This window comes from Ruditapes philippinarum, unplaced genomic scaffold (assembly GCF_026571515.1).
Source record: "Ruditapes philippinarum isolate M1 unplaced genomic scaffold, ASM2657151v2 ctg3114_1_1_1_1, whole genome shotgun sequence".
NCBI classification, from domain to species: Eukaryota; Metazoa; Mollusca; class Bivalvia; order Venerida; family Veneridae; genus Ruditapes; species Ruditapes philippinarum.
Genome location: NW_026854487.1, coordinates 1,253 through 25,956, shown reverse-complemented (window position 1 = coordinate 25,956; position 24,704 = coordinate 1,253). Strand labels below are relative to the sequence as shown.

Here is a 24,704-nt window from a genome sequence, read left to right as displayed (position 1 = left end):
TTTCATTATAGAGCACACGCATAGGGTCCATAACAAGAATTAATACTCTCCATATTCACGTGCATCACATGTCTAACCATTCTTTTTTACCTGAAGAACTTTTAGTTAAGCTCAAGTCATAGAAATAGAAGAGTACACGTGATCTGAGAAAAGGTAGAAATGTGTCTTTAAAACGTGATTTTTACACGCGACATGGTAACAAAAACACATTGAATTTAATATACGGGTATTGAGACAAATGGGCTCATACAGTGATTTCGTTCTATCTACTATCTGATTGTGAGAGATGCCAGATCATGTGGCAGTGAGCATCAGGTTTAGTGAGATGAGGCACCATACTGTTATGAGGCTTTTTAAATTTGCTATGTCAGTGGTGATTTAAGGAAATAAATTATACTGGTGAGTCTCTTTGATGTTACCTTTATACCTACGATTAGCTGGGAAAACCACATTTTTGCACTGTAAATGGAATTTCACGAATACGAGCAAGAATCCTGTACTATTAAGTTGAAAGAAGCCATGAAGCTTAAAACATCATTTCAGATGATGTCAGTTTTTTTTTTTTCCATAATCCTGTTAGCTTCAATATAACTGGTACAGTGTGTAATGTCAAAATCTAGCTCATTTAGAAGTTCATAACATTATAATATTTCATGTCAAACACTCACCTATCTATTATTAAACCTATTACAGCACTTCCAATAACACCACCTATCTCAAACGTTGTGGAAAACATCCCTGCTTGGGCTTTTGAATATTGCAACTATTTAAAAAATCAAGATTAGTAAGTCCAAGTTCTTCAAACATACAATATACATGTATTATGTATCTACATAATTATGGTTTTTATCAAATATTACGAAACAATTAACAAATACATGTTAGTCATTATGCAGCTTTTTATTTTGTTTATCTTGTTTTTTTAAATCAATATTTGCATATTGACCATGTTTTATTGAAGCATGGAAGATTTATGATTAAGAGTTCAGCATCTTTTGAAGTATTCTAAGTAATCTTTGAATGATGATTCACACACTAAGTTGTTCTAGTCAGCTCACTAAGCTCAATAGGGAGAGCATCAGTTTGGTTATCCAGCGGTCGCTGGCTCGATCCTCGGCTCAGGCACAATTTCTCTCCGACAGTTGTGATCTAGCACATCGAGACAATTAATTATTTGAGCCGCGTCACGACAAAACCAACATAATGGGTTTGTGACCAGAATGGATCCAGACCAGCCTGCGCATCCGGGCAGTCTGATCAGGATCCATGCTGTTTGCTATCAGTTTCTCGACTTGTAAAAAGGCTGGTCGCAAACCCATTATGTTGGTTTTGTCGTGACTCGGCTCATTTGTCTTTCACTACCCAAGTTCTGTAAACTACCCAGATGGCTTTATCATCTATAACATGTTGAGGACTTACCTGATTTAAAAGATACATGGGTAGCCACATGTACATACAATATCTAACTGCTTTCAGACAGAAAACAGCCACAGCTACTTCAGCTAACATCCTAATAAGAAACACACAAAGTTTCCACTATATTCTTATCAAAAATACTTAAAATAACATTCTCACTGTCATCAGCGAGATATAATGTTTATCACTCACTGTAATCAATGAGAAGTACTTTCATCACTCACTGTTATCAATCAGATATACTTTTAATCATCCACTGTAATCAATGAAATATAGTTTTTTTCAGTTACTGTAATCAATGAGAAATACTATTTATCAATCACTGTTATCAATGAAATATAATTTATATCACTCACTGTTATCAATGAGATATCATTTTTTATCACTCACTGATATCAATGAGATGTAATGTTTTATCACTTACTGTTATCACTAGATATCATTTTTAGCACACATTAGTATCAATGAGATACATTTTATCACTCACTGTTACCAATTAAATATAATTTCCATTGCGTAATGAGTAAATTATTTTTATCATATCAGTCATTACAAATATAATCAAATTATGAAACTATTTAAAAGATTCTGCAAGGTTTGTATATAATAGTATAAGTTTTGAGAAAATTTACACAACTTAATCATTATAAACAATTCAATCCTGATAAAAAAATATCTGTACTTAAAAATTTCAACAAGAGCTGTCAGTTGGACACCCTGCTCAACTATTCTCAAGTGTTTGACATTAAAGACAAAATTCTGGATAATGTAGGAATAAAGAAAGAAGATTTCAAGCAAATCACTTTCAAACTACCACAGCACACTCTCCTGTAGAATGTTAGTAAAAACTTTGATTAAATTCTACAGAAAACTAGGGAAGAACTAGAAATAAATAGTTTATAACAAAACTATGAGGTCTAGCATAATTAGAGTTTATAATACAAACTATGAGGTCAAACATAATAATAGTTTATAACAGAAAACTATGAGTTTTAACATGTATTAGTACTCTGTTAGTTGCTACCACCAAATTATGAAAATTTGGTATCATCATTAATACATGTACTTAACACCATTTCAGCAACAAGTGCATTATATTTTGAATAAAATCAACAGGCAGAGCAAAAAAATATTAATAATTCTAGGTAAATTCTGAGTAAGCAAGACCAGTGACACAAATGTTGCAAGTTTTTGTGTCAAAAAAAACAAACAAACAAAACTTACCATAATAACAAACTAGGTATACTAGGTGCATTTAACTTTGGATACTAGGTGCATTTAACTTTAAAGGTAACCTACGATCAAGGTGGGGAAAAAATGGGAATACTAGGAAAAACTAGGAACTCTATGGTAACTTTGAACCCATGGTGACCTTGAACCCATGGTGACCTTGAACCCATGGTGACCTTGAACCCATGGTGACCTTGAAATACCTTGTACCCACAGCACAGCCTGCACAAACAATACACCTTGCACCCAATAATCCCTTGTTTTAGGGCAAACACCTTACTCACAGACCATTCTCCGCCCTTTTTTATACGAAACTTACGGGATTTTCCACAGCTGTATCCAGGATAATTTTGTATTGTTGTTAGATGATGATCCTTCAGCGCTTTTTATAGACTCTATAATATAACACACTGGACATTACCAAAATATGAAAGGGAAAAAATTCATTTCTGAAAAATAATTCATCAACATGTTTATTTCTGATACATAATCAACAACCATACCATATGAATATAGTCAATCAAATTATCACACTGCCAAGTTAACTTAATGTTTTAACAAGTTGCCTGTGGCAACCATTTATCACGGTTTGAAGCATATTTATATTTTGGCAGTTGTCTAACACTGTATCAATTCTTACTTTCTTAGAACCACATTTAAAAGCTAGTATGTCACATGATGTTTATTGCAAGATGTAATCACATGTATAGGAAAATTCAAATACAATGTACACTAAACATTAGGTGGCCTAAACCAGTATCGTAAACCTCCCCTTCCCATCCACTTAAAAAAATTGTACTTGATTTTCTCCATTTTTTCAATTCAATAACAGTCAATCTTGCCCATGCAACCAGTTGTATTCTTAGGAACCACTTTGATTTCCACTCAATCATTTTCTATTTATATCTTAAAAGCTTCAGACAACTTTTGCTTTATCTGTTGATTTAGTCGAACATCACCATATTGGTATCCTTGTTTTTTATCAAGTGTATGTTAATCATTTAAATTTTGAAAAGAATGCCACCTTATGCAAACATAAGGGTCAATGATGAATCATAAAGCATGTATGAAAGTCATGGAAATTCCCAAACCACTAGCATATGCAATTTAGATTAAGTATGTTATTTGTATTATCCAAAAGAATCCATAAATTACAATAATTCTCAACCTCCTAATGTATTGAAGCAGCTCTAGTTGGTATTTATTTTGTTTTGTTTTTTCATTTTGGCAACTTAAACAACATTTAACATATTAGCATATGATGCATATAATGGTCTCATTGGCCTCTCTTGCATCACTAAGTCATCATTCATATTGAATACCAAATAGAAAAGGAAAAAAAACAACACATATTTAGTCACATTCAGTGAATCACTGGATTCAAAATTAATAGGTCACCATTTGGCAACTTAATACTATCTAAGGACATGATTAGTGACATATCTGGGGTCTGAACTCTCAGTGCCTGGACAGGCGAATGGACCCTTATTAAACTTAGAATACACACACACATTTATTCTGCAGTGCTGATGCAGTGGCTGAATTGTGCTCTGCTATATACCATTTTGCTTACTGCCGCGATCCAGAGTGAATAATACCAATACCAACACCAGTGAAATTGACCTCCCCCTCTCCCGAAGGGGATACGATCAGTTATAATGTTATTGGCAAAGACTTTCTTTGTTTTAAGAAACCATTGTATTTAGCTGCCATTTTTTTGCAGCTCCCTTAAGCCCTCTCTTAATACAAGATTGACTATACCCTGTGCATGTATAACTTATAGATCACAATTATCTTAGGCATTTTTTAGGTTAAATTGACAAAATACATATTGCATGATTGTATACCAAGCATGTCACACATATTAAGGGAGTATTGCTTGAACGTGCTATTCTTTCTTTTTTGGTTGGGTTTTACATTGCACCAACACAGTATAGGTCATATGGCAACTTTCCAGCTTTACTGGTGGAGTAAAAAACCTACAGTGCCCCTTTGTGCATTATTTCAGGCACAACTGCACTTGAATAGAACCACCACAATCCCTAAGCTAGCTGGATAGTTTTCTCACATGAAAGATTCCAAAGATGCTGGCGCAGCTCAAACCTAGAGCGGTGAGAGGCAAGGGGTTTGAAGTTGATGACCTTAATCACTTGGCCACAGACACCCCAGTGTGCTATATTTCATTGGGTTGTTGATTAAGTTGTATTCCACCAAGTCTTGATGACAAGTGGGAAAATGGCTTTATGCAATCAACTAAATTAACACACTCATTCAATTTGCTTTTCATCATATATCTTACATAAAATTATATATACATGTATATATAAATAAGTAAAGCAGTTATTTTTAAAAGGCATAATAAGGTATAAGAATATAACATTAATAAATACATGTAATTATGTAACAACTCAAACAATTCAAAGTAATTAATATGGATGTATACATGTATATAATTATTTCTTCAGCTGAAAATGACCGAAATTTCATTGGAAAACTTTTACGTATAAACCGATAATAAATTATAATATCAATCTACTCCTTATTGTTGAGAAAGTTATTCAATTATACATAACTAAACTAGATAAATATGTTAAAAACAAGAATACCTTTCCCAACCACCTCAATGTTAACTTCATCTGGCTGCTGGAAAAACAGTAACACCACAAAACCTAAACCAAGCTGAAAATACAACATCATTTTGTTCATACAAGTATATAGAGTTTGTTGGGGATGGCAATAATCAATGTTCAGCAATATTTCAATGTTTTATCAGCTGAGTAGATATGTGCCAAATATTCATACAGTATATATAAGCAAGATAAATTAATATATTATATTTCAATATCATAATTTATACTAACTTTTTATTAATCTTAAACCACAATGTCAATACTAAACAGAAGGTTGGATTTTAAGTCACACAACCATGGAAAACCTTAGGTACCCCTATATCCATTACTTTAGGCACAATGTTGGCACCCAAGTAGAACCACTGACCTCCTTTAATCTAGCTGGATACAATGTAGCTCCCTACTCTGAGAGAATCCTGTCAATTGTGGGATTCAGACTCACAGCAGTGGGGAACATGGGAATTAAAGTCAGCACAGAATTCTTAGATTTTGAGAAAACATTTATATATAGTCATATAAAGCACCCTTTAAAGAGCTTTATTTTAGAATTCACTAATTCATTAATTTTATCTTGAATTAGTGCATTTTATCACTGTTAAGCCAGATAAAGCATCTTAAAAACCAGTGTACCAAGATAGGGGAACAAATCGTCCGCTTTACTAATCTCAATATAGAGTGCGGACCAGTAGATAAGCTGTATCGAGGGGTTTCCTTATTGTTTTTGTATTTTTATCGTTGGCAATTTTCATTTTCCACTTAATTCTTTTGATTTGACAACTATATGAAATGATTTATCTAAACAAATAACATATTTAACCTTTTGAAAAGCTGAAGGCCGATAAATTTAAGATATAAATTAGTAACATTAATTAATCAAAGAAACAAAAAAACTCACAACTAATAACGACGGTGTCAGAAATGCACTTCTCCAGCCATATGATGTTTGAAGCCATACCTGTAATTTAAACGAAATTTTTTAGTATTTAAAATTAATTTATCAAATGATTATTTAAAGTAAATTTCAACAAAACCTCATTTAAAACTGTAAGTTACTAACATTTATACACACACATCTATGCCATGCAATCATGGTGTGCAATGTTCTTTATTCAATCAGTATACACTATTTAGTCAGTACACATTTTGAAATTTTCACTAAAAAAGATGAATGGTTCTGTCCAGATTAGAAGATAAGATGAAAAAGTTCATTTAAGATATTTAGAGTGGTCAAGGATAAATATTAGTTTTAAAAGGGACTTGATTATGCCTCTAATAGAAAGTCTAATAGAAAGTCCAGCCTGTAAATCCATTTAGTCCAATTCCCTATTCTGTTGCCTGATCAATTATAGTTTTCTGTCTCTATTTAAAATGAATTGGTCTACAATGGGCACATTTTCCACAAATATTTCAAATACTGATAAAAACAATAGAAATGTATCATTTGGATAATCTAATGAAATATTTCTGGCAAAGAAAATGTTGAAAGAGTTCTAAAGTGATTTATTATGGACATACATGTATATATGAGTAATAACATCTAGAACTCTTCAAAATATATATGTTTTTTGTTTTGGGTTTTATGTCACATCGACACAGTATAGGTCGAATTAGTAACGATTCGCCACACTAACGATTCGCCACATAACGATTCGCCACAGAGTAATAACGATTCGCCACAGTTAAATAACGATTCGCCACAGTATGATTATAACCATGATTTTTTAGTAATCAACAAACTTTTTCCTTTTGTTTTAATAATTTGACAATGACAATAATTTAATAATGTTTCTTAATACAAGTAATATGAAGTTAAGGCCCCCATCGCGGATTTTCAATTTATCAAAGTAACATTATTACAGGAGTACATTAACAAGAAAGTAATTATATGTTGAAATAATTATTGAATTACTCATAAACATAATTATATGTCAATTAATAATTATATATAAATATATAGTTCATATATTATAATATATGTCAAATATTTAAACAAAGTATTGCAAAAACATGTGTTCATACGAAAATTGATTTACGATAATTGATTAAAGAACGCATATGTAAAACATTTGTCACACCTTTAATTTAAACAAGCCAATCACCTTAGGATTGTTGTAGAAATATTTAATTGACGCCGAAATAATCCTTTAATTATCTGACAATGTATTCAGATTTCAAAACAATGCGGCAATTAAGCTTATGTTTGTTTACAAATTAATTTGAGCGAGCCGATATATGCCGATTAAGAGGGTTTAAATAGCTTAAACACATACATAAAATAGTATACAAACGAAAAATAACGAAATCAGAATCATCTTTTAAGTTGAATTGATTTATGTCACATAAAACAGAAAGGCTGCCAAAAATGTTCTCGGCTAATTATCCATTGTTTAGTAGTCTTTGAGACCACATTTATTTCGTAGACCATATGCATCTATGACATTTGAAATTTTATTTCCAGTACATTATTAAATGACATTAAAACAATAATATAAATAAATAAAGATAAAATACCCACATAAATTTGTAGACATTTTTTTTATCTATTTTTATAACTTTAGCCATTACAATTTAATACCTTCAAATTGATTCAATGTCTAGAAAAAGAAAGCTGTAGACGCAAACGGGATTAGTTAACTTTCAAATCCTTTAGAATGCTGGAAAAATCTTTCAAGATTTTTTTTCATGAAATTCAAAAGATGGTCAAATTCAAATTCCTTCCAAAAGTTCGCAATAGTAATATTTATGTTGTAATGCGCTTTACACGTTCTGTTTGTATTCGTAAGAAGTTCTTCTAATTGTAGGTATGGCTATAACTTAAGTAGGCAATGAAAACATCTACTAGAAAAGACCTTAAAGGTAGTAGAAGGCATGACTTATCCATTTAAAAAATGTCATATTTAAAGATTGTCCGTGTACAAAACATTACAAACATAATGGCATTTAAATATATTCAGAAATTCAAAGACAAATTACACGTATATTTTTCCAGTTTATATAAATAACGAAGTTATAAAATGTGTTATGTAATTTTGTTAATAAAATATTTGGTTTTCGTGTGTTTTTATTCAATAAAATGTGTATTTAGTGTAATTAATTTATGTAATTAACAAATGAAATATAAAATGGAAAAAAGTTTTCCATCAACAGTTTGAAAACAGATGTGAAAAAGATTTGTATTTGAACACGTGGCGAATCGTTATTTAACTGTGGCGAATCGTTATTACTCTGTGTCGAATCGTTATGTGGCGAATCGTTAGTGTGGCGAATCGTTACATTACCTAAAGGTCATATCGCGACGTTCCAGCTTTACTGGTGGAGGAAGACCTCAGGTGCCTTCCGTGCATTATTTCAGGCTCGAACGGTACCTGAGTAGAACCACTGACGTTCCGTAAGCTAGCTGGATAGCTTCCTCACATGAAAGAATCCAAAGTCCCTGTAGGGATTCGAACCCACAGTGGTGAGGGGCAAGTGGTTTGAAGTCAAAGACCTTAACCACTCGGCCACGGACGCCCCTTAATATATATGTATGTAAACACTTAATACCAACAACATCCATATATAATTTTTATATTGTTAGATTGTTATAGTGATACTTAATACTATCAACATAATTATTTATAGTATTAGAGATATTCCATTATAAACCAAGTCACTTAACCCCTTAAGTCAGATAATGGACAGTTCCAAATTAAAATAAATAATACCAATTTAGCAGTGCAATGGTTAATAATTTAATCATATAATTGTTAAATTAAGACAATTAACATAATTAAGAAAGTTGAAAGAAACCTTATACAACTTACAGCAAGGGCTGTTCCAATAATTCCACCTGAAAATGCACATGTTCCAAACATTCCAGCCACAGAGTTTCTTACTTTATCAGAATACCATGATCCCAATGCCTTCATACAGTTGGGCCAGCACTGTGCCTGTATTATAAACACAGCAAAATAATTGACAGAGAAAAACATTTTGTGTTGTGTCACCAATGATAAAATGTTATTGAAAAGTACAATGTAACAATTTCAAATATGTGAAAGAGTAAGTCCGTAAGCACAAATGAAACTGACAAAAATTTATTTGTACATGTACATATTGTCAAAATTCATATCATGATGAAACAAATGAATTGTTTGTATTTTATTAAAATTTGTGATGAACCATCATTATTCAGTAATGAACCTACACAAACATAATATCCTATTTATCACATACCCCCAAATAAATACTGTTTAAAGCGCAAAAGAATCAATTTTCATTTCCGGTTGTCAAAAATTAAAATAAAGTAAATTGTGTAAATGACTACCAAACTTCAACTAACGGAAGCCATGGTATGTAACTGTACATGTATTTTCATAATTCTAAAGTAAGACAAGAGGGTCCAGAGGGCCCTGGATTGCTCACCTGAGAAATAGGTCAAAAGGTCAAAGTGGAGCCCCTTTCCACCCCAGAAGCACAATTTGAAAACAAGGAACAGCTTAATCTGAACAATTTTTGTGACAATTTTTCCACAAGAAGATTTTTTAAGTTTTTACTAGAATCAATGACCCCTAGGGCTGGGCCAATTTTGACCCTAGGGCTTTCATTTGAATAAACTTGGTGGACGTCCATTAGAAGATGTTTTATGCCAAATATCTAAGCTCTTTTGGATTTTCAAAAGAAAATTGTTTAAGTTTTTACTATATACATGTATACATTATACAAGGAAAATCAATGATCCCCTGGGGCGGGGTCAATTTTGACCCTAGGGCTTTTATTTAAACAAACTTGTTAAACATTCATTAGAAAATGTTTCATGCTAAATATCTAAGCTCTATCTTTCTTGGTTTTTTACAAGAAAATTTTTAAGATTTTTGTAAAAAAAATCTTTCGGTTGCCATGGCAACCAGAGTTCTTTGTGGAATTTATTTCTTTGAACAATTTTGATAGAGCATCATGCAAGGAACATCCCTGCAAAGTTTCAACAAATTTGGCCAAGTGCTTTAGGAGGAATTGTTGATGCATGGACAAACACATGGATGACGGACAATGAGCTATCACAAAAGCTCACCTTGAGGACATTGTCCTCAGGTGGGCTAAAAAACTGATCACTAGTTGGCTTATACGATAAGTCCTTTACCTGAGCAGATCCATTCAGGAATAACAGCAGACTAAACATGTAAAAATTACTCCACATTCCAAATGATGCCTAAAATTACATATTACATAACAGTTTATCACTATGATAATGATAACAGTATACAATAAAACAATGTGAGTATATAAAAAACACATAGATTCGTGGGTAACAGTAAAAATATCATCCTGAGGAAAATACTGTTACCCAAGGTGTTAGCCTTTGTGGTTAATTTCAAAAATAAGGGGCTTAACTGAGAAAACAATGGCGGCCATTTTTTTTTTTAGAAAATAAGCCATTTGAACAAATTTCAGTCTGTTAAAAAGTACTGTTACCTTTGTTACAGTACAAATTTCTTAGTCAAGTGGTACACTTGCATTAACACTCACAGTGAAAATAACTCCCAGTGGCCTATTGGAAATTAACATTACACAAAAAGTGAAGGGTAATAATAATTATGTGACAATGATTATAAAGCTTATTTGTCTATCAAATATAATTTATTCATTTTAAATTGATTATTCAAACAACATGATATGACCTAATTTTCAACCATTAAATTAAAGGGAAAGAGAGATGGACAAGTCTATTTTTGATATTCAGTGTTGTAAGGGTTAAGATATAATATTGATACATACCATAGATATACCTGATAATATCATACATAATCCAAATGTTTTTCTTGGCCCAAACCTATCTCCACATGTTCCAAGTAACATCTAAAATGAGTTAAATCATTACATTAACATATTTATAGATTTTGCGACTTCAACACATTGGTTTTCAAATGCCAAAACTATATTCCCAAAAATGGATTTTTTGAAAAAGCAACACAACAAGGGATTTTTATTTTTATTTGGGGCTTAGAACATAATCATTTATGAAAGAAATCTTTCTTTTTGCACAGTAAAAAATAACACTGGCAATTTAATTAATAAATGCTTATTAACTGCATTTCTTAAAAAATTTTTTTTTTACAGATTAATAATATCTGTTACTTGTTGCAGTTCGAAATTACAACTTCATTCATAACGGCGAAATAACATCATACTAAGCATGCCATTGTATAGCACATGACTCATCTGCCAGATGAAATTTTGGACATGGGTTAAACTAACGGAATCACCCGTCTGATAAACAAGAAATAATAATGACCAATTTCTCAGTGCCGTACAATAATGCTTTGAAAATGTGTATAAAAAAATAAATAAAGCCTTTAAAATTAGTCAATTCCTGGCACATCTGATCATCCTACCTGCATTACTGCATAAGGGAGTAACAGTGCTGTGTCCAACAATCCTAGCTGTGTTTTACTGAATTTCAGGTCATTTTCTAGGTCTGTCTTTACCTGTAATAGGTGATCATTATATCAGCATGCCAAATAATACGTCTTAGTTACATCCATAATTTTTCTATAAGTATCATTTTTTGAAATTAATAAGATTAATCAAGTCAATTTTACTACAACCTATGTAAAAGTAAGTTTGCTATTAAAGCCAATAACATAAATCAACAACTTAAATTTATAAATTAATTATGTTGAACTTGATGTTTGAATGAAAAAGAGAATTAATACTTTGACAATGTTAAGCAATATTTTTTTTCATTTTGGAAAAGAGTCATAAATATATTGACAGTGAGATAGCAAAACTTGGATTTTTAAAGATATACTATGCTAATCTATGGATAGATTTACGAATGATCACATCAATAATGAATTTCAACATGATAAAGGAGTATATCAAGTCACCATACACTAAATTACTAACAATTCAGAGTTTTTCCTCTCTAAATTGAGGAAAGGACTTTATAATAGCTTCTTTACAGAAAAATTCTATTGTAATGAGGCCATATACATGTATAGCCCTCTACAATATAAGTGGAAAAAAACACTTGATAATGTTAATATTTTTTCAACTTACAACTCCTAAAGGTTTCCTCAAGCAGTATGTTGAAGCATAAGCAAACCATCCAATGGCAAATATCAAAATCTGCCGTCTTTGTAAGGGATTACAATCAATCTTCATTTTGAGTCAGTAGCATTTGCAATTTTAAATCTGAAACAAAAAATACAACAAACATTCAGCGACATTAATATAGAAGAGGTTCAGGTATCCATTATGATTATACATCAGGGTTTTCAATTGGTTCAATGCACTGGATATAATACATGACATGATGTTAATTTACAATTAGGGCTGATAATTTTCAATAGTTCAAAATACTTATTTACTAAACTTAAGAGAAAGCACATTGTAAAATGCACAATAGAACATTAAAGTGACTTGCATAAAAACTTAAAGGCTTCAGGACTTTGACTTGTACTAGTATATCAACTTCAGGGTTCGAATTTTAGCTGGCATACTGTTAAAATCTAATAATGCCAGAAAAAATTACTCTAGCGATACAAGATGTTGACAAAAATTAAACTATACTGTGAAGGTACCAAAATCATTGGACAATTAATCTGTCAACTTCACTAAATTACCGATATATATAATTCTGTTTACATATGCCAGACTTTTGCTGAAATTTACCCTCTCATTTTGCTAGTATATAGTCTGTATGGAAAGTTTAAATAGCAAAATCCATTGAATACATGTATAACAATATTTATGTTTTCATTTTGATTGTGGTGAAAAAAGATAACTTCACTTTGTTGATAATATAATTTTCTTTTTGTACACAAATTTTAATTTTTGACCGCTGACACTTATCAAGTGAGTCAAAATGCTATACCAATCAGGTTTTTTTCGGTCCAGTAAAATCATGTTTGGTCCAGTAAAAATTTTCAGTTTACAGGACCTACTGTCCAGTAAAACTCAGAAGTCTTTTGCATAGACTGGGGTCCAATGTAAATGCGTAGCACTTCTCTTTAAAGTATTTACATTTAAGCTGAAATTTGTATTTAATTTAAGTACCTCTGAGTTTTTAGGCTGTTGGTGTAATCAAATACAAAATATGCTAAATTTAATGAAGGTCCTAAAAAATTACAGTGCATGAACAAGTTTATACAAGTACATTGTCACCAGTGGGTGTTCCTCTGGTATATCTTATCTGATCCCTATACAAATATTTATCATTTCATAAATTAATGTGTTGAAATGTTTTTGTTTCGTTACAAGAAGACATCTGTGTTTACTAGTGATAAAGATGTTTCTGATATTTAATAGATATTCAAGCTTAATTTCATTTGTCATGCCAGATGTTCAAAATACATTGTCATTGTGTATTATAATAACAAGATACTTGATCATGGGGAAATGCCAGTTGACTACCTCATATTGCTAGTTAAACATTTGATCACGTGCAAAAATCTGCAAGTAGAAAATCTTGCTAAATTCTAACCCTGTCAACCTCAATTAAATGACCAAATTTTAGAGCTATAATTGATGCAGTGCAATGTATATGAATGGCATATCAATATCGGATGACAAATAACAACAAATCGATACACCCATATATTGATAATTACCTTTAATTACTTGTCTGTCATTCACTTTCATACCTGTTTAAATGATTTCAGTGAAATACATTTTCTGTTCTGTGTGTTGTTTATAAATGCCCATTACATGTTTTTTCCTGACCATATTGTTAAGAAAGTATCAAATATTTCCATTAAGTAACAAGAGCATAGTGTTAGACATGGACATGTGCTACTGTATATGTTTCGGGTGATCATTCATAATTTCTAATTAATCAATCAATCAGTCTGTCAAAATTATCAATTTTTTAAATGTGTATTGATTGACAGAAAGATATCAAGGACTGGATACATTGATACTGTTTTTATCAATGAAAGCTCTAAAAAAATTTGACCTGTCAATCAGTGTCAATACAATGATTAACAAAGGTGTAAGGAACTCCACTGTATTTTGCTTTGAGTGATCAAAGTCTATTTTACAACTAACTTTATTATTACACAATGTCAATTTGCATCTTTTTTAAAAATTTAGTTTATCCAGGGTCTTTCAATTCTATTTGAAAGACCCTGGTTTATCACAAATTAGGAACATTAAAAAGTTCCACAAGGCCAAGAGATAGAATTTTTTTCTTCTGAGTTATATCTGTTGGGAACAAGATATTGAATTTTTGTTTTTTATTCTCAGTTATAGCCCGGGGTTCTATGATATCACGGTACTAAACATTTATCAGAAAATATTTAAATATAAATATCATAAATTAATGAGATTTTTCTTCCATCTTATAATTGAACCTTTTCCTGAACTGTTTGTCAAAAAATTATTTCAAAAGAACCAATAAAAATGACATTTTTTAGAATATTTTCAATGTCTGCCATTTTGGGTAATTTCAGAGGAGGTTACTACGGTATCAAGGTAATCCCCAAAAAAGCAAGAATGATAGGATAGATGGGTCAAAACTTTCAAGTTAAGTTGTGAAAAACTTCCAACACTTAACTTGCTATAAAATTAAAACTATATGAACAGACTATATGTCAGTATATGTGTTTATAACATATTTTAATTGACTGTGTAAAAAGGTATCCGGACAATTCCCCTCCCGGACGATTCCCCTCCCAGTAAATTTGAATGTTTTTTCACAACCCGGACATTTCCCCTCCCGTTATTTTTTTACGGCGGACAATTCCCCTCCTGTTAATTTTACAGGGCGGACAATTCCCCTCACGTTATTTTAGCAGAGCGGACAATTCCCCTCCTGCTGTTGTCAGAGCGGACAATTTCCCTCCCGTGGCTGTTGAACATATATATGTTATAATATTGTTTATTTTAAAGGCAAAACATGTCGATTTTTTGTAGCTTATTGTGAAGTTGCAGTACATGAAAAACGGGCACATGACAAATCAGCACATAAATAAAACATTATAGTGTTCCGTGGTATACATCTTTTCTACGTGTCATACTTCCTTTCCTTATTACAATGAAATTTTACTTGATTGTTATCCATCGCTGATTTGTTTTTAGCAGAGAATGACCTGTGCATGTTCAAAGAGGGTACCGTTAACGTTTGAGCAGATTTCGCAAAGAGGGTACCGATATGGATCTGCACCGTGATTTCTGCAGCGGTAAAATAATTGTAAATAATTGGTTTTGCAATCAAGGACACATTTAATTAAGGGCATCATTGATTAAAGATTTTTTATTGACAGTTTGTTTATCTTAAGCAGCGGCGGCAATGATTAAAGGCGGTATAATGTCACCTTTTGTGAAATAATGCTTCTTAAAAGTTCCGATCTTTAACAGTTTGTTGTTAAGAGTAAAAACTGTCATAAGAATGGTTATAGATTTTTTTTATACACAGTGGCGGTTATGATTAAGGGCAGTATAATGTCACGTTCCGCTCTGTGAAAAAAACGGGAGGGGAATTGTCCGCTCTGCTAAAATAACGGGAGGGGAATTGTCCGTCCTGTAAAATTAACGGGAGGGGAAAAGTCCACCCTATTGAAATAACGAGAGGGGAAATGTCCGGGTTGTGAAAATAATATGGAAGGGGAATCGTCCGGGAGGGGGATTGTCCGGGATTCGTGTAAAAACCATCAAGGAAAATGGTAGTCAAATATGAAGTTTTTATAAAATAGTTTCTTGCCACAAATACATTCATTATTCACCAAATTAAACTTATATGCAGATGAAAATGAATCTAGTGTGCAAGTTTTACAAATATTAGCATCATCATGTGCTGCTTTTACTAGCAGTCACAGAAAATTTAAATACCTTGATATCATAGAACCCTTGATATCATAGGAACCGAGTATATCTTGTGGGAACAAGTCTTTTTACAAGATAGCATTTTCTTTTTTTTTCTTAGTTATTATCTCGTGGCTGCGAGATAGTATTTTATTTGCTTTTGATTTATATTTCGCGGCCACAAGATAGGACAAGAAAAAAATCGGAATGTCCCCAGGGCCTTTTCACTAGTTTTGGGGAAGGCGCCCTAGCCCTTTTGTGGGGAAAAAATGCGTGATTTTCACACTTTTGGGGAAAATATCATATTTCCACACATTTCGGGGGAAATATCATAATTTATTTGCATATCTTCCTCCAGTCACATTTAAGGTTTACTATTGTACTAAGCTTTCTGTCCAACAGGAGTAAAAAACATTTTTTACAGATCAATTTATTGCCCCTTTATATTAACTTTATATTTCCTATTTATAGTATTTTACATTGGTCATGTGAGGGTTCTTGGTTTGATTCAGAGGGTACATTATTATCAGTTTACACTGTATTACTGGCACTGATGTGCTAGGCTCGCTATTTCAGACAGTTGGGCATATTGTGCTACTCGGACACATGGGCTTGCACTAACAAGGTCATCAATTCATCCAATTTTTAATAAACAATTACAAACGTCACTCAATCGTATTTATTTCTTGTTCTGTGACATTGTTTATATTAGTGACATCGTATTGGTCGCCATATTGTCGTAACAAATCACATGTGTACTAAAACATAAGGCAGCAGGCATTTCCCATGCTGTTTTTAGAAAGTTGCAAACTCAGACTGAGGCTCTGAGTTTACATCAATTGTATTAAATCAAGGTATCCCTCTATTGGGTTTTTGAATTATTAGCTTTCATTGGACAAAACAATTATCTATTTATAAACAAGAAAGTTTGTTAACAAGTTTTATTCTTCAGTTAAAGAGGAAATATTTGCCAGAAGGGGAATTTTAGACTGTTTTTTGGGGAAAAAAGGTTGTAATTTGGCTTGGGGAAGTAGCCTGATACAGGCTACAGCAAAGAAGGGTAAAAAGGCCCTTCCCCTCTGTGCTTCCGTACGATTCTCTTATTTGTATCCGAAAATATGTACAACCGGTTACTAAAACATTATGAACGATTATTGAATTGCTGTAAAATATCATTAGTTTTGTAAATATATTTAGGAAATAAATTACATTAATAATAATTTATAAATAAAACATGTTTTGAAATACCTTAAATCATCTGAAATCACAAAATATCAAAAAATAATACGTGAGCTGACAAGTGAGCTGATCGGTGCTGTATATTTTTCACTTTGTCGTGAAGGTTACTACACAACAACCTTGCCCTTAGAGAGTGTGGTCCTTGCATGGTAAAGGCGTTTTTTGCAAATATTTGCACTGTCTATCGTTGAAAAACCAATGTCACTTTATGGATATGTAACATTGATCTTTTAAGTTTCAAAATATCAAGTAAGTTTCATTAGATTTACTCGTTTTGTCCTCTGGTTTTACAGTAATTCTTAACAGTTAAGGCGTAACAGAACTAAATTTATCTTTTTAAGAGCTTTTACTCCATTGTATACGCGCCGGTCTCAAATATCGACCTGTGTCTTACGACGCATTACTCACCCCAAATGAGGGTAAAAATGACTCCGACAGAAAGAAGTCCGCGTAGGGATGACAATCTTATTACACAAACCACAATATATCTTTTCAAGTGATTAAAATCGTTTATTGCTTTCAATGGATCACTGTTTCCCAGAGTTTAATATTGCAAGTGCAATATTGATAGTTCCAATTCAAATATTCAAAACTACTTTCACTTTCGGTTTTAATTTAAACTAACAATCGACGAAATACTATCACGGGTGTTGAACGAAACTGGGTTAATAAAACCAATAAAGGATTGTCAGAAGAGTGTTTGGTGCATGTTGAGTAAAAATGATGTAATGGCTATTATGCCAACAGAGTATGGAAAAAGTTTAATTTTTCAACTGGCCCCATTTTCGATTTGTTCTATCACTTCGGTGTTCAAGCCGCCATGTAAAAAGTAGTGCGTTCCCATCATGCTTAGCGTGGATTCACACAGGTCAGTAAGACCGGTGTACACAATGGCTTTTACTCTGTTAAATATTCATGTCTTGAATTATGAGTTGTATATCCTTTGATTTTTTTACATCAAAAATATATCATTCAAACAGTTTGATGTCGCAGACACAGGGACCCAGCACAGCGTTGGGATAGTGTAAAAAAGTAATTATAGAAAAAAAATTATACTCGGTGATTTTTCTCACTTAATTGAGAAGAGGCCTTAGCCACATGATTTGGGAAAATTTATCATTAAAATTGCTGCTTTGGGAAGTATGAAAGCAGGTTAAAGTTCAGTTTCTTGGGAAAACTGCACAATTTTAAAGAAAATTTCAATTTAGAAGAGGCCTTTTATCGGATCGAGTTTGTTATATAAGCAGGGAAATCACTGATACTGTATATATATAATATATAGAATAATCTACTAAATGACACAGAATAATCTATGTGACACAGAGTAATCTATGTGACACAGAATAATCTGCTATATGACACAGAAAAAATCTGCTATATGACACAGAGCAATCTGCTATATGACACAGAATAATCTGATATATGACACAGAATAATTTGCTATATGACACAGAGTAATCTGCTATATGACACAGAATAATCTGATATATGACACAGAATAATCTGCTGTATGACACAGAATAATCTGTTATATGACACAGAGTTATCTGCTATATGACACAGAATAATCTGCTATTTGACACAGAATAATCTGCTATTTGACACAGAATAATCTGTTATATGACACAGAATAATCTGCTGTATGACACAGCATAATCTGCTATATGACACAAAATAATCTGTTATATGACACAGTATAATCTGCAGTATGACACAGAATAATCTGCTATATTACACAGAATAATCTGCTATTTGACACAGAATAATCTGTTATATGACACAGAATAATCTACTATATGACACAGAATAATCTACTATATGACACAGAATAATCTGCTATATTACACAGAATAATCTGATATATGTCACAGAATAACAGAATAATCTACTATATGACACAGAATAATCTGCTATATTACACAGAATAATCTGATATATGTCACAGAATAACAGAATAATCTACTATATGACACAGAATAATCTGCTACAGAATAACAGAATAATCTGATTTATGACACAGAATAATCTGCTATATTACACAGAATAATCTGATATATGACACAGAACAATCTGCTGTATGACACAGAACAATCTGCAATTTGATACAGCTACAAAATGTTTTGCATGAACTGATGAATGTATTGTAATGAGTCAGTTTTGCCCAATTTGTAAACACTAGCCACATTACATGATGGGCAGAGGTCTCATGACTCTAAAATCAACAAGCATCAACTTTCTTCTTACATCCTTTTACAATATTAACATTTTTCTGTTTCATTTAAAAAAAAAGAAATTGTTAAGTGTTTGTGCATTCATTTGAATCTATATGGCCCAAACGTAATGTAATTGTATTTAGCTAAAAACATAGCCCAGTTGACACCTACACATTTTTCATAAATAATACTCCCTAATATGGCTACTGCTCTGGTGGTCACTCAATATGGAAAAACATTAATTCAATTACACTACTGTACATGACCAAGAGATATCACTTTAAGGTCATTAAGAATTTCCTTGGTGTAAATTTCTGAGTCACAGTTTTCATCATATAAATAATGTCAAAAGGAAATGTAGATTTGTTTTTTTTTCTTTCATTGCAGATAATCCCTGTGTGAACAAAAGCTATGGAGGCGAATTTTCTACTGAACAAATTAAAGGTTGTTGGACAGCTTAAGCAATGTCTTAACATTCCTAAACAGACATGCGAAAGACATTTACATACACTCATAAATGATGGCAGATATAGATCTGGTCAAAGTTGGTGCAAATACCGCTATAACCGGAAGACTTTGTTATCACATAACTGGAATTATTTAGCCGCATCAGGTGTTCCGGTGTATCTAATGCGGGACAGATTCTCGGAGCACCAGCACAGAGACATTTACCATTTATGTGATAAAAATAGATTACAGAAATACAACAAAAGACTTGGACACGGGTTATTTTTACCTGCTTCAAATGTTTCGATACAGCACAGACCAGTTTCCTTTGGTACCAAAGCCATTCTAGATGCGTCCCCACCTAAAGTACAGCCATACTTAAGACTACTACGATTTGATAAACCAATAGGTAAGATGAGCCCAGTAATGACATGTATATGTTTGTTAAAATCACAATTATTTTCTTATATCAAATGCTAGGCAAATTATTATTTCTGTTATAAGAGATTACTTGCAAGCTTACTTTTCTGAGACAGTTTTGTAGAAAATAAACATTTTGTTTAAAGTCCTTTAGTAAAGAAATCTTTTTAAGGTATACATTTGAATGTTTTTAAAAATATTGTACTAAGATATATTTTTTGTTTTCACTAGGGACATACCTTTTATTCTGGCCATGTACATGGAGTATTGGACTAGCGGCACAAGCAGGTCATTTACCTGATTTGTACCTGCTGGCTCTGTTTGGTCTTGGATCTTTAATCATGCGAGGATCTGGATGTATTATAAATGACATGTGGGACAGAGATATTGATAAAAAGGTAAACTATTAGAAATTTGACTCTTGTTTTTCCTTTCTTTCTTAAATGTGATGTTATGAGCAGAAAGTAAGTTTCAAATGGTATAAATGCCTTTTTTCCCCCCCAAAAAAACAGGAAAGCTATTCCCATTGCTATATTACGAAAAGTTTATTTAATTGAATCATATATTGTCAACTTAGTGTAGTAACAGGTTAACTCAGAATAACTCCTATTAAATTAACAGCTGTAAGGCCATTTCTGTATTAAGGTGAAGATCTGTAAAAACCAACTGCAATTAATCTTCTCAGACTGGATGCCAGGATATGTTGGTTTGACAATCAATCTTTATATGAAAAGAATATGTATAGTAACACTGCCTCATATATTAAACAATTGTTGGCTTGGAACTGACAACCATTTTTGGTGTATTGACAGGTGCCATTGATCATTTTAACCTTGAAATGGAGAGTAAGTAGCCTTGGTCACCAGTATAGAATCATGCCAACCTGCATTTATTTGTAGTGTAACCAGGCTCTATAATGTTGGGAGCTCAGATTTTATATTTTGATATTGAAATCCCGTAGACTTTAAATGGAATGTTTGATTGTGTTTTACGTTGCACTAACACAGTTTAGGTCATATGATGAGTTTTCAGCTTTACTGATGGAGGAAGACCTTGGGTGCCATTCCGTTCATTATTTTATGCACAAATCGGCACCTGAGTAGAACCACCGACATTCCGTTAGCTAGCCGGATAGCTTCCTCACATGAAAGATTCCAAAGTTTTTGTAAGGATTCAAACCTACAGCGGTAAAGGGGAAGAACTTTGAAGTCAACATTCTTAATCACTTGGCCAAGGACGTCCCCCTTGACTGTTTCAGCAGATAATTTTAAGAAATTTATACAAAAGCGTTACAAGTTTTATGATTTTAAAATTTTCAGGTTGAAAGAACAAAAACACGGCCATTGGCAAGTGGAGAGCTCACACCATTCCAGGCACTGGTATTTCTTGGAGGGAACCTTTCTTTAGCTTTGGCAATATTGTTACAACTAAACTGGAACAGGTAATTCTTGCTTCTCTTATGTCACTTATACACTGTTTCTTCACTTTAGACCATAACATACTTAATAAATTGATTGGATAATTCTTATTAGCTTCACTATTCGATATCAATAAATGGAGCTATATTAGTCACCTGAGCGTCAGCATCGGCATAACCACTAGGTTTTTGTAATACCTCAAATATTTTCAAAGTCCATTGACATATGGCTTGATCCTGCCAAGGACTATAAATTATTCTATTTGACTAAGTCAACCAGCTAGCTTATAAAAGGTCAGTAGTTCTACACAGGAACTTGTTTTTGCCTGAAATACAGCACAGAGGTATATGTCAGTGATTTTCCTGCTTATATAACAGACTCTGATAAAGGGGCCTCTTCCCAATTGAAATTTTCTTTAAAAACATGCAGTTTTCCCAAAACTCTGAACTTCAACCTGCTATTTTACTTTCCAAATTAACAATATTAGGGATAATTTTTCCCAAAATCTTTTTCCCAAAATCAAGAGGCTAAGGCATCTTCCCAATTAAGTGAGAAAAATCACTGTATGTAGCCGGAGTTGTTCCTTTAAAACCAGAAAGTTCCATTTGACCTTTTCATTATTAATATGGATTTAAAGCTTACCAGAACAAAGAAATAAAACTGAAGTGGTTGGTTGTGAAATAGCTTGGGAATTTTAAGATACATATAAAATACTCCTGAAGGACAGACTGACAGTCTTCTTGGGATGTTTCTAAATCAAAAGTTTTGCCAACTTCATGACATTGTCAAAAAGTTGAATTGTGCTTAAAGCCAGTGCTAAAGGGCATGGACAGTATTAACTTGCATTAACCCCTCCTGTCTATGGACAGGCTCAATAAAACCGAGCCTGTATTATTTTGAATTGTACCATTTTGGGAATTCATGTTTTGGGCATTCTTTAAAATTTACTTTTTTGACCATTTGAAAGTATATGTATTAGAAACAATTGATGATATTTACTGTTTATTTTAGTGTTTTCCTTGGGGCAGCATCTATGATCCTAGTTATAGCTTATCCCCTCGCCAAACGCTATACATACTGGCCACAAGTTGTTCTAGGTATGTATTTCAAAGTTTATTTTTCAAGTTGAATTTCTCCATTCCTTCGTGCTGTTAATTCTATGTTACTGTCAAGCTTTTTGTTAATGTGAATAGTGTTAATGCATTTTATTGGACAGATTAACTGTCTCTGATCGTTGAAAGGTTATTAAATGAAGGTCTGATATTATTATGTATAATATAGATCATAAACTTTAAAAATTACAAATTAAGAAAAACTTTAACTGACAGGGAAAAATTTAAATTTCAAGCATTGGTACTTGTTTCTTTGCAAAAACATGTCAATTTTAAAAGCATTTTTATGACCATGAATGTTCAGTGTGAAAAAAATTGTGAAGGGGAAGCATATAATTGCAGTTTTATTCTTCCGTCTTCCCTTCAGCTGCTTTAATTTAACTGCATCCTGTGGCACATACACCTTATGACTGAATGTATATACTATATTACAAGAACATATACACTTGGTTGGATTAAAGGTCAACGGGGTCAAGGCCATTGAAGCTAAAGATAGATTTTTCAACTTCTGCTTATAGACTGCATTCTTAAGTTCATATCTGAAATATTACAGTTACCTTATATGGACATTCTACTCTGGTAGATTTAGATCTAAATAGGGTCAAGGTCAAGTTTCTTCTTTCTCTCGTAGAGTAGGGTATTTCTATCAATTAATATGACATTTCTTTGTGATATTTTTACTTCTTGGCAAGCAAAGTCATATCTAAATTGTTCTAAAACGTATAGCTCCTTTAAGCTAGTTTTTCTTGCTTAAAATGATTTAACTGTAAATTTGTGGTGTTATTTTGCTTTACTTGTCATGCCCAATATAAATTATAACATGTGCATTATGTTAATATTTTAGACTAAAGAGTAGGATTGTCTTCACAAGTGGCAAAGCCACATCAGGGAGCATACATTGTTCTTAATATATGTAATTTTAAACTTTGGAGAAAGGAAGTTTCTTTGTCTAACATTTTATAACCGGACATTTGGGCAACTAAGTAAACTAAGTATCTTTAAAACTTATTGGTTTGTAGGTAATTTTTCTAGTCAGAAACATTGTCTAGTCCAAATAATGTAGCTGGTTGGACAAGAGGTGTTGACCTATGTTGATATTATAAGAAAAAATCTGTTAAAAACATTTTGTTACTGCAAATTAGATTGTTTATTGATGACTTTGGATAAACTGTCTTTGGTTTGTTTTGAAACTACAGTCATACAATAACAATACAGGACTTGTGTCTGTTTGATTTTATAACATTGCGTTCGGAGATACTAGTACATGAATATTAAGCTCTCCTAGAAGGTTCTTGTAATGCAAGATTACCAGTAAAAAAGAAATATTTTTAAAACTAGAAGGTGCTTTATGCTTTTTTTTACCTTACAGAATTCTACCAGGTGCCGTTGTTTATAGCTTGTGATATTTTAAACAATATTTTATTTGTAGGGGTAACCCTGAACTGGGGTGTGCTGATTGCTTGGTCGGCCCTCAAAGGTTCCTTGGAGTGGCCTGTGTTGCCCCTATATACAGCTTGTGTTGTCTATACAATGTTTTACGACACTATTTACTCCCATCAGGTAGTTTGTTAGGTTCACTAGTCTGTACCTGGGTATACTATATTCACAGGGGAGGAACTGTTACACAAGGGATGGAGTTCCTATGATAACTTGTCAGGAGTTCTTGTGATAACTGTCATTTTTTTTAAAGATGAAAATGACCGTTTTTGACGGGTGTTTCTGTAGTTTATACAAAAGTTTTCCGCCGAACTCCGTATCAGTTATCACAAGAATTCCTGACAAGTTATCATGAGAACT

The 24,704-nt window shown here is 32.5% G+C and overlaps 2 protein-coding genes across 3 annotated transcripts; one reads left to right on the top strand and one right to left on the bottom strand.

The window, feature by feature from the left end:
- Window positions 1-664: 664 nt before the first annotated feature.
- On the bottom strand, window positions 665-17,412 carry LOC132740248 (uncharacterized). Its single transcript, XM_060728112.1, has 11 exons — window positions 17,307-17,412; window positions 12,315-12,449; window positions 11,648-11,740; window positions 11,031-11,111; window positions 10,396-10,464; window positions 9,080-9,205; window positions 6,172-6,231; window positions 5,253-5,325; window positions 2,966-3,041; window positions 1,420-1,510; window positions 665-763 (listed from the first exon to the last, which is right to left on the bottom strand). The coding sequence occupies exons 2-11, from the start codon at window positions 12,417-12,419 to the stop codon at window positions 665-667; spliced, it is 873 nt and encodes a 290-aa protein (XP_060584095.1). The 5' UTR covers window positions 12,420-12,449; window positions 17,307-17,412.
- LOC132740246 (4-hydroxybenzoate polyprenyltransferase, mitochondrial-like) lies at window positions 17,374-24,467 on the top strand (the record flags this gene model as incomplete). Of its 2 annotated transcripts, none has more annotated exon segments than XM_060728111.1 (6): window positions 17,374-17,446; window positions 19,898-20,366; window positions 20,609-20,775; window positions 21,697-21,818; window positions 22,807-22,892; window positions 24,337-24,467. In XM_060728111.1, coding segments are annotated over 5 exon segments (951 nt in total), but the record flags the coding sequence as incomplete, so codon positions are not given.
- Between the last annotated feature and the right edge of the window lie 237 nt (window positions 24,468-24,704).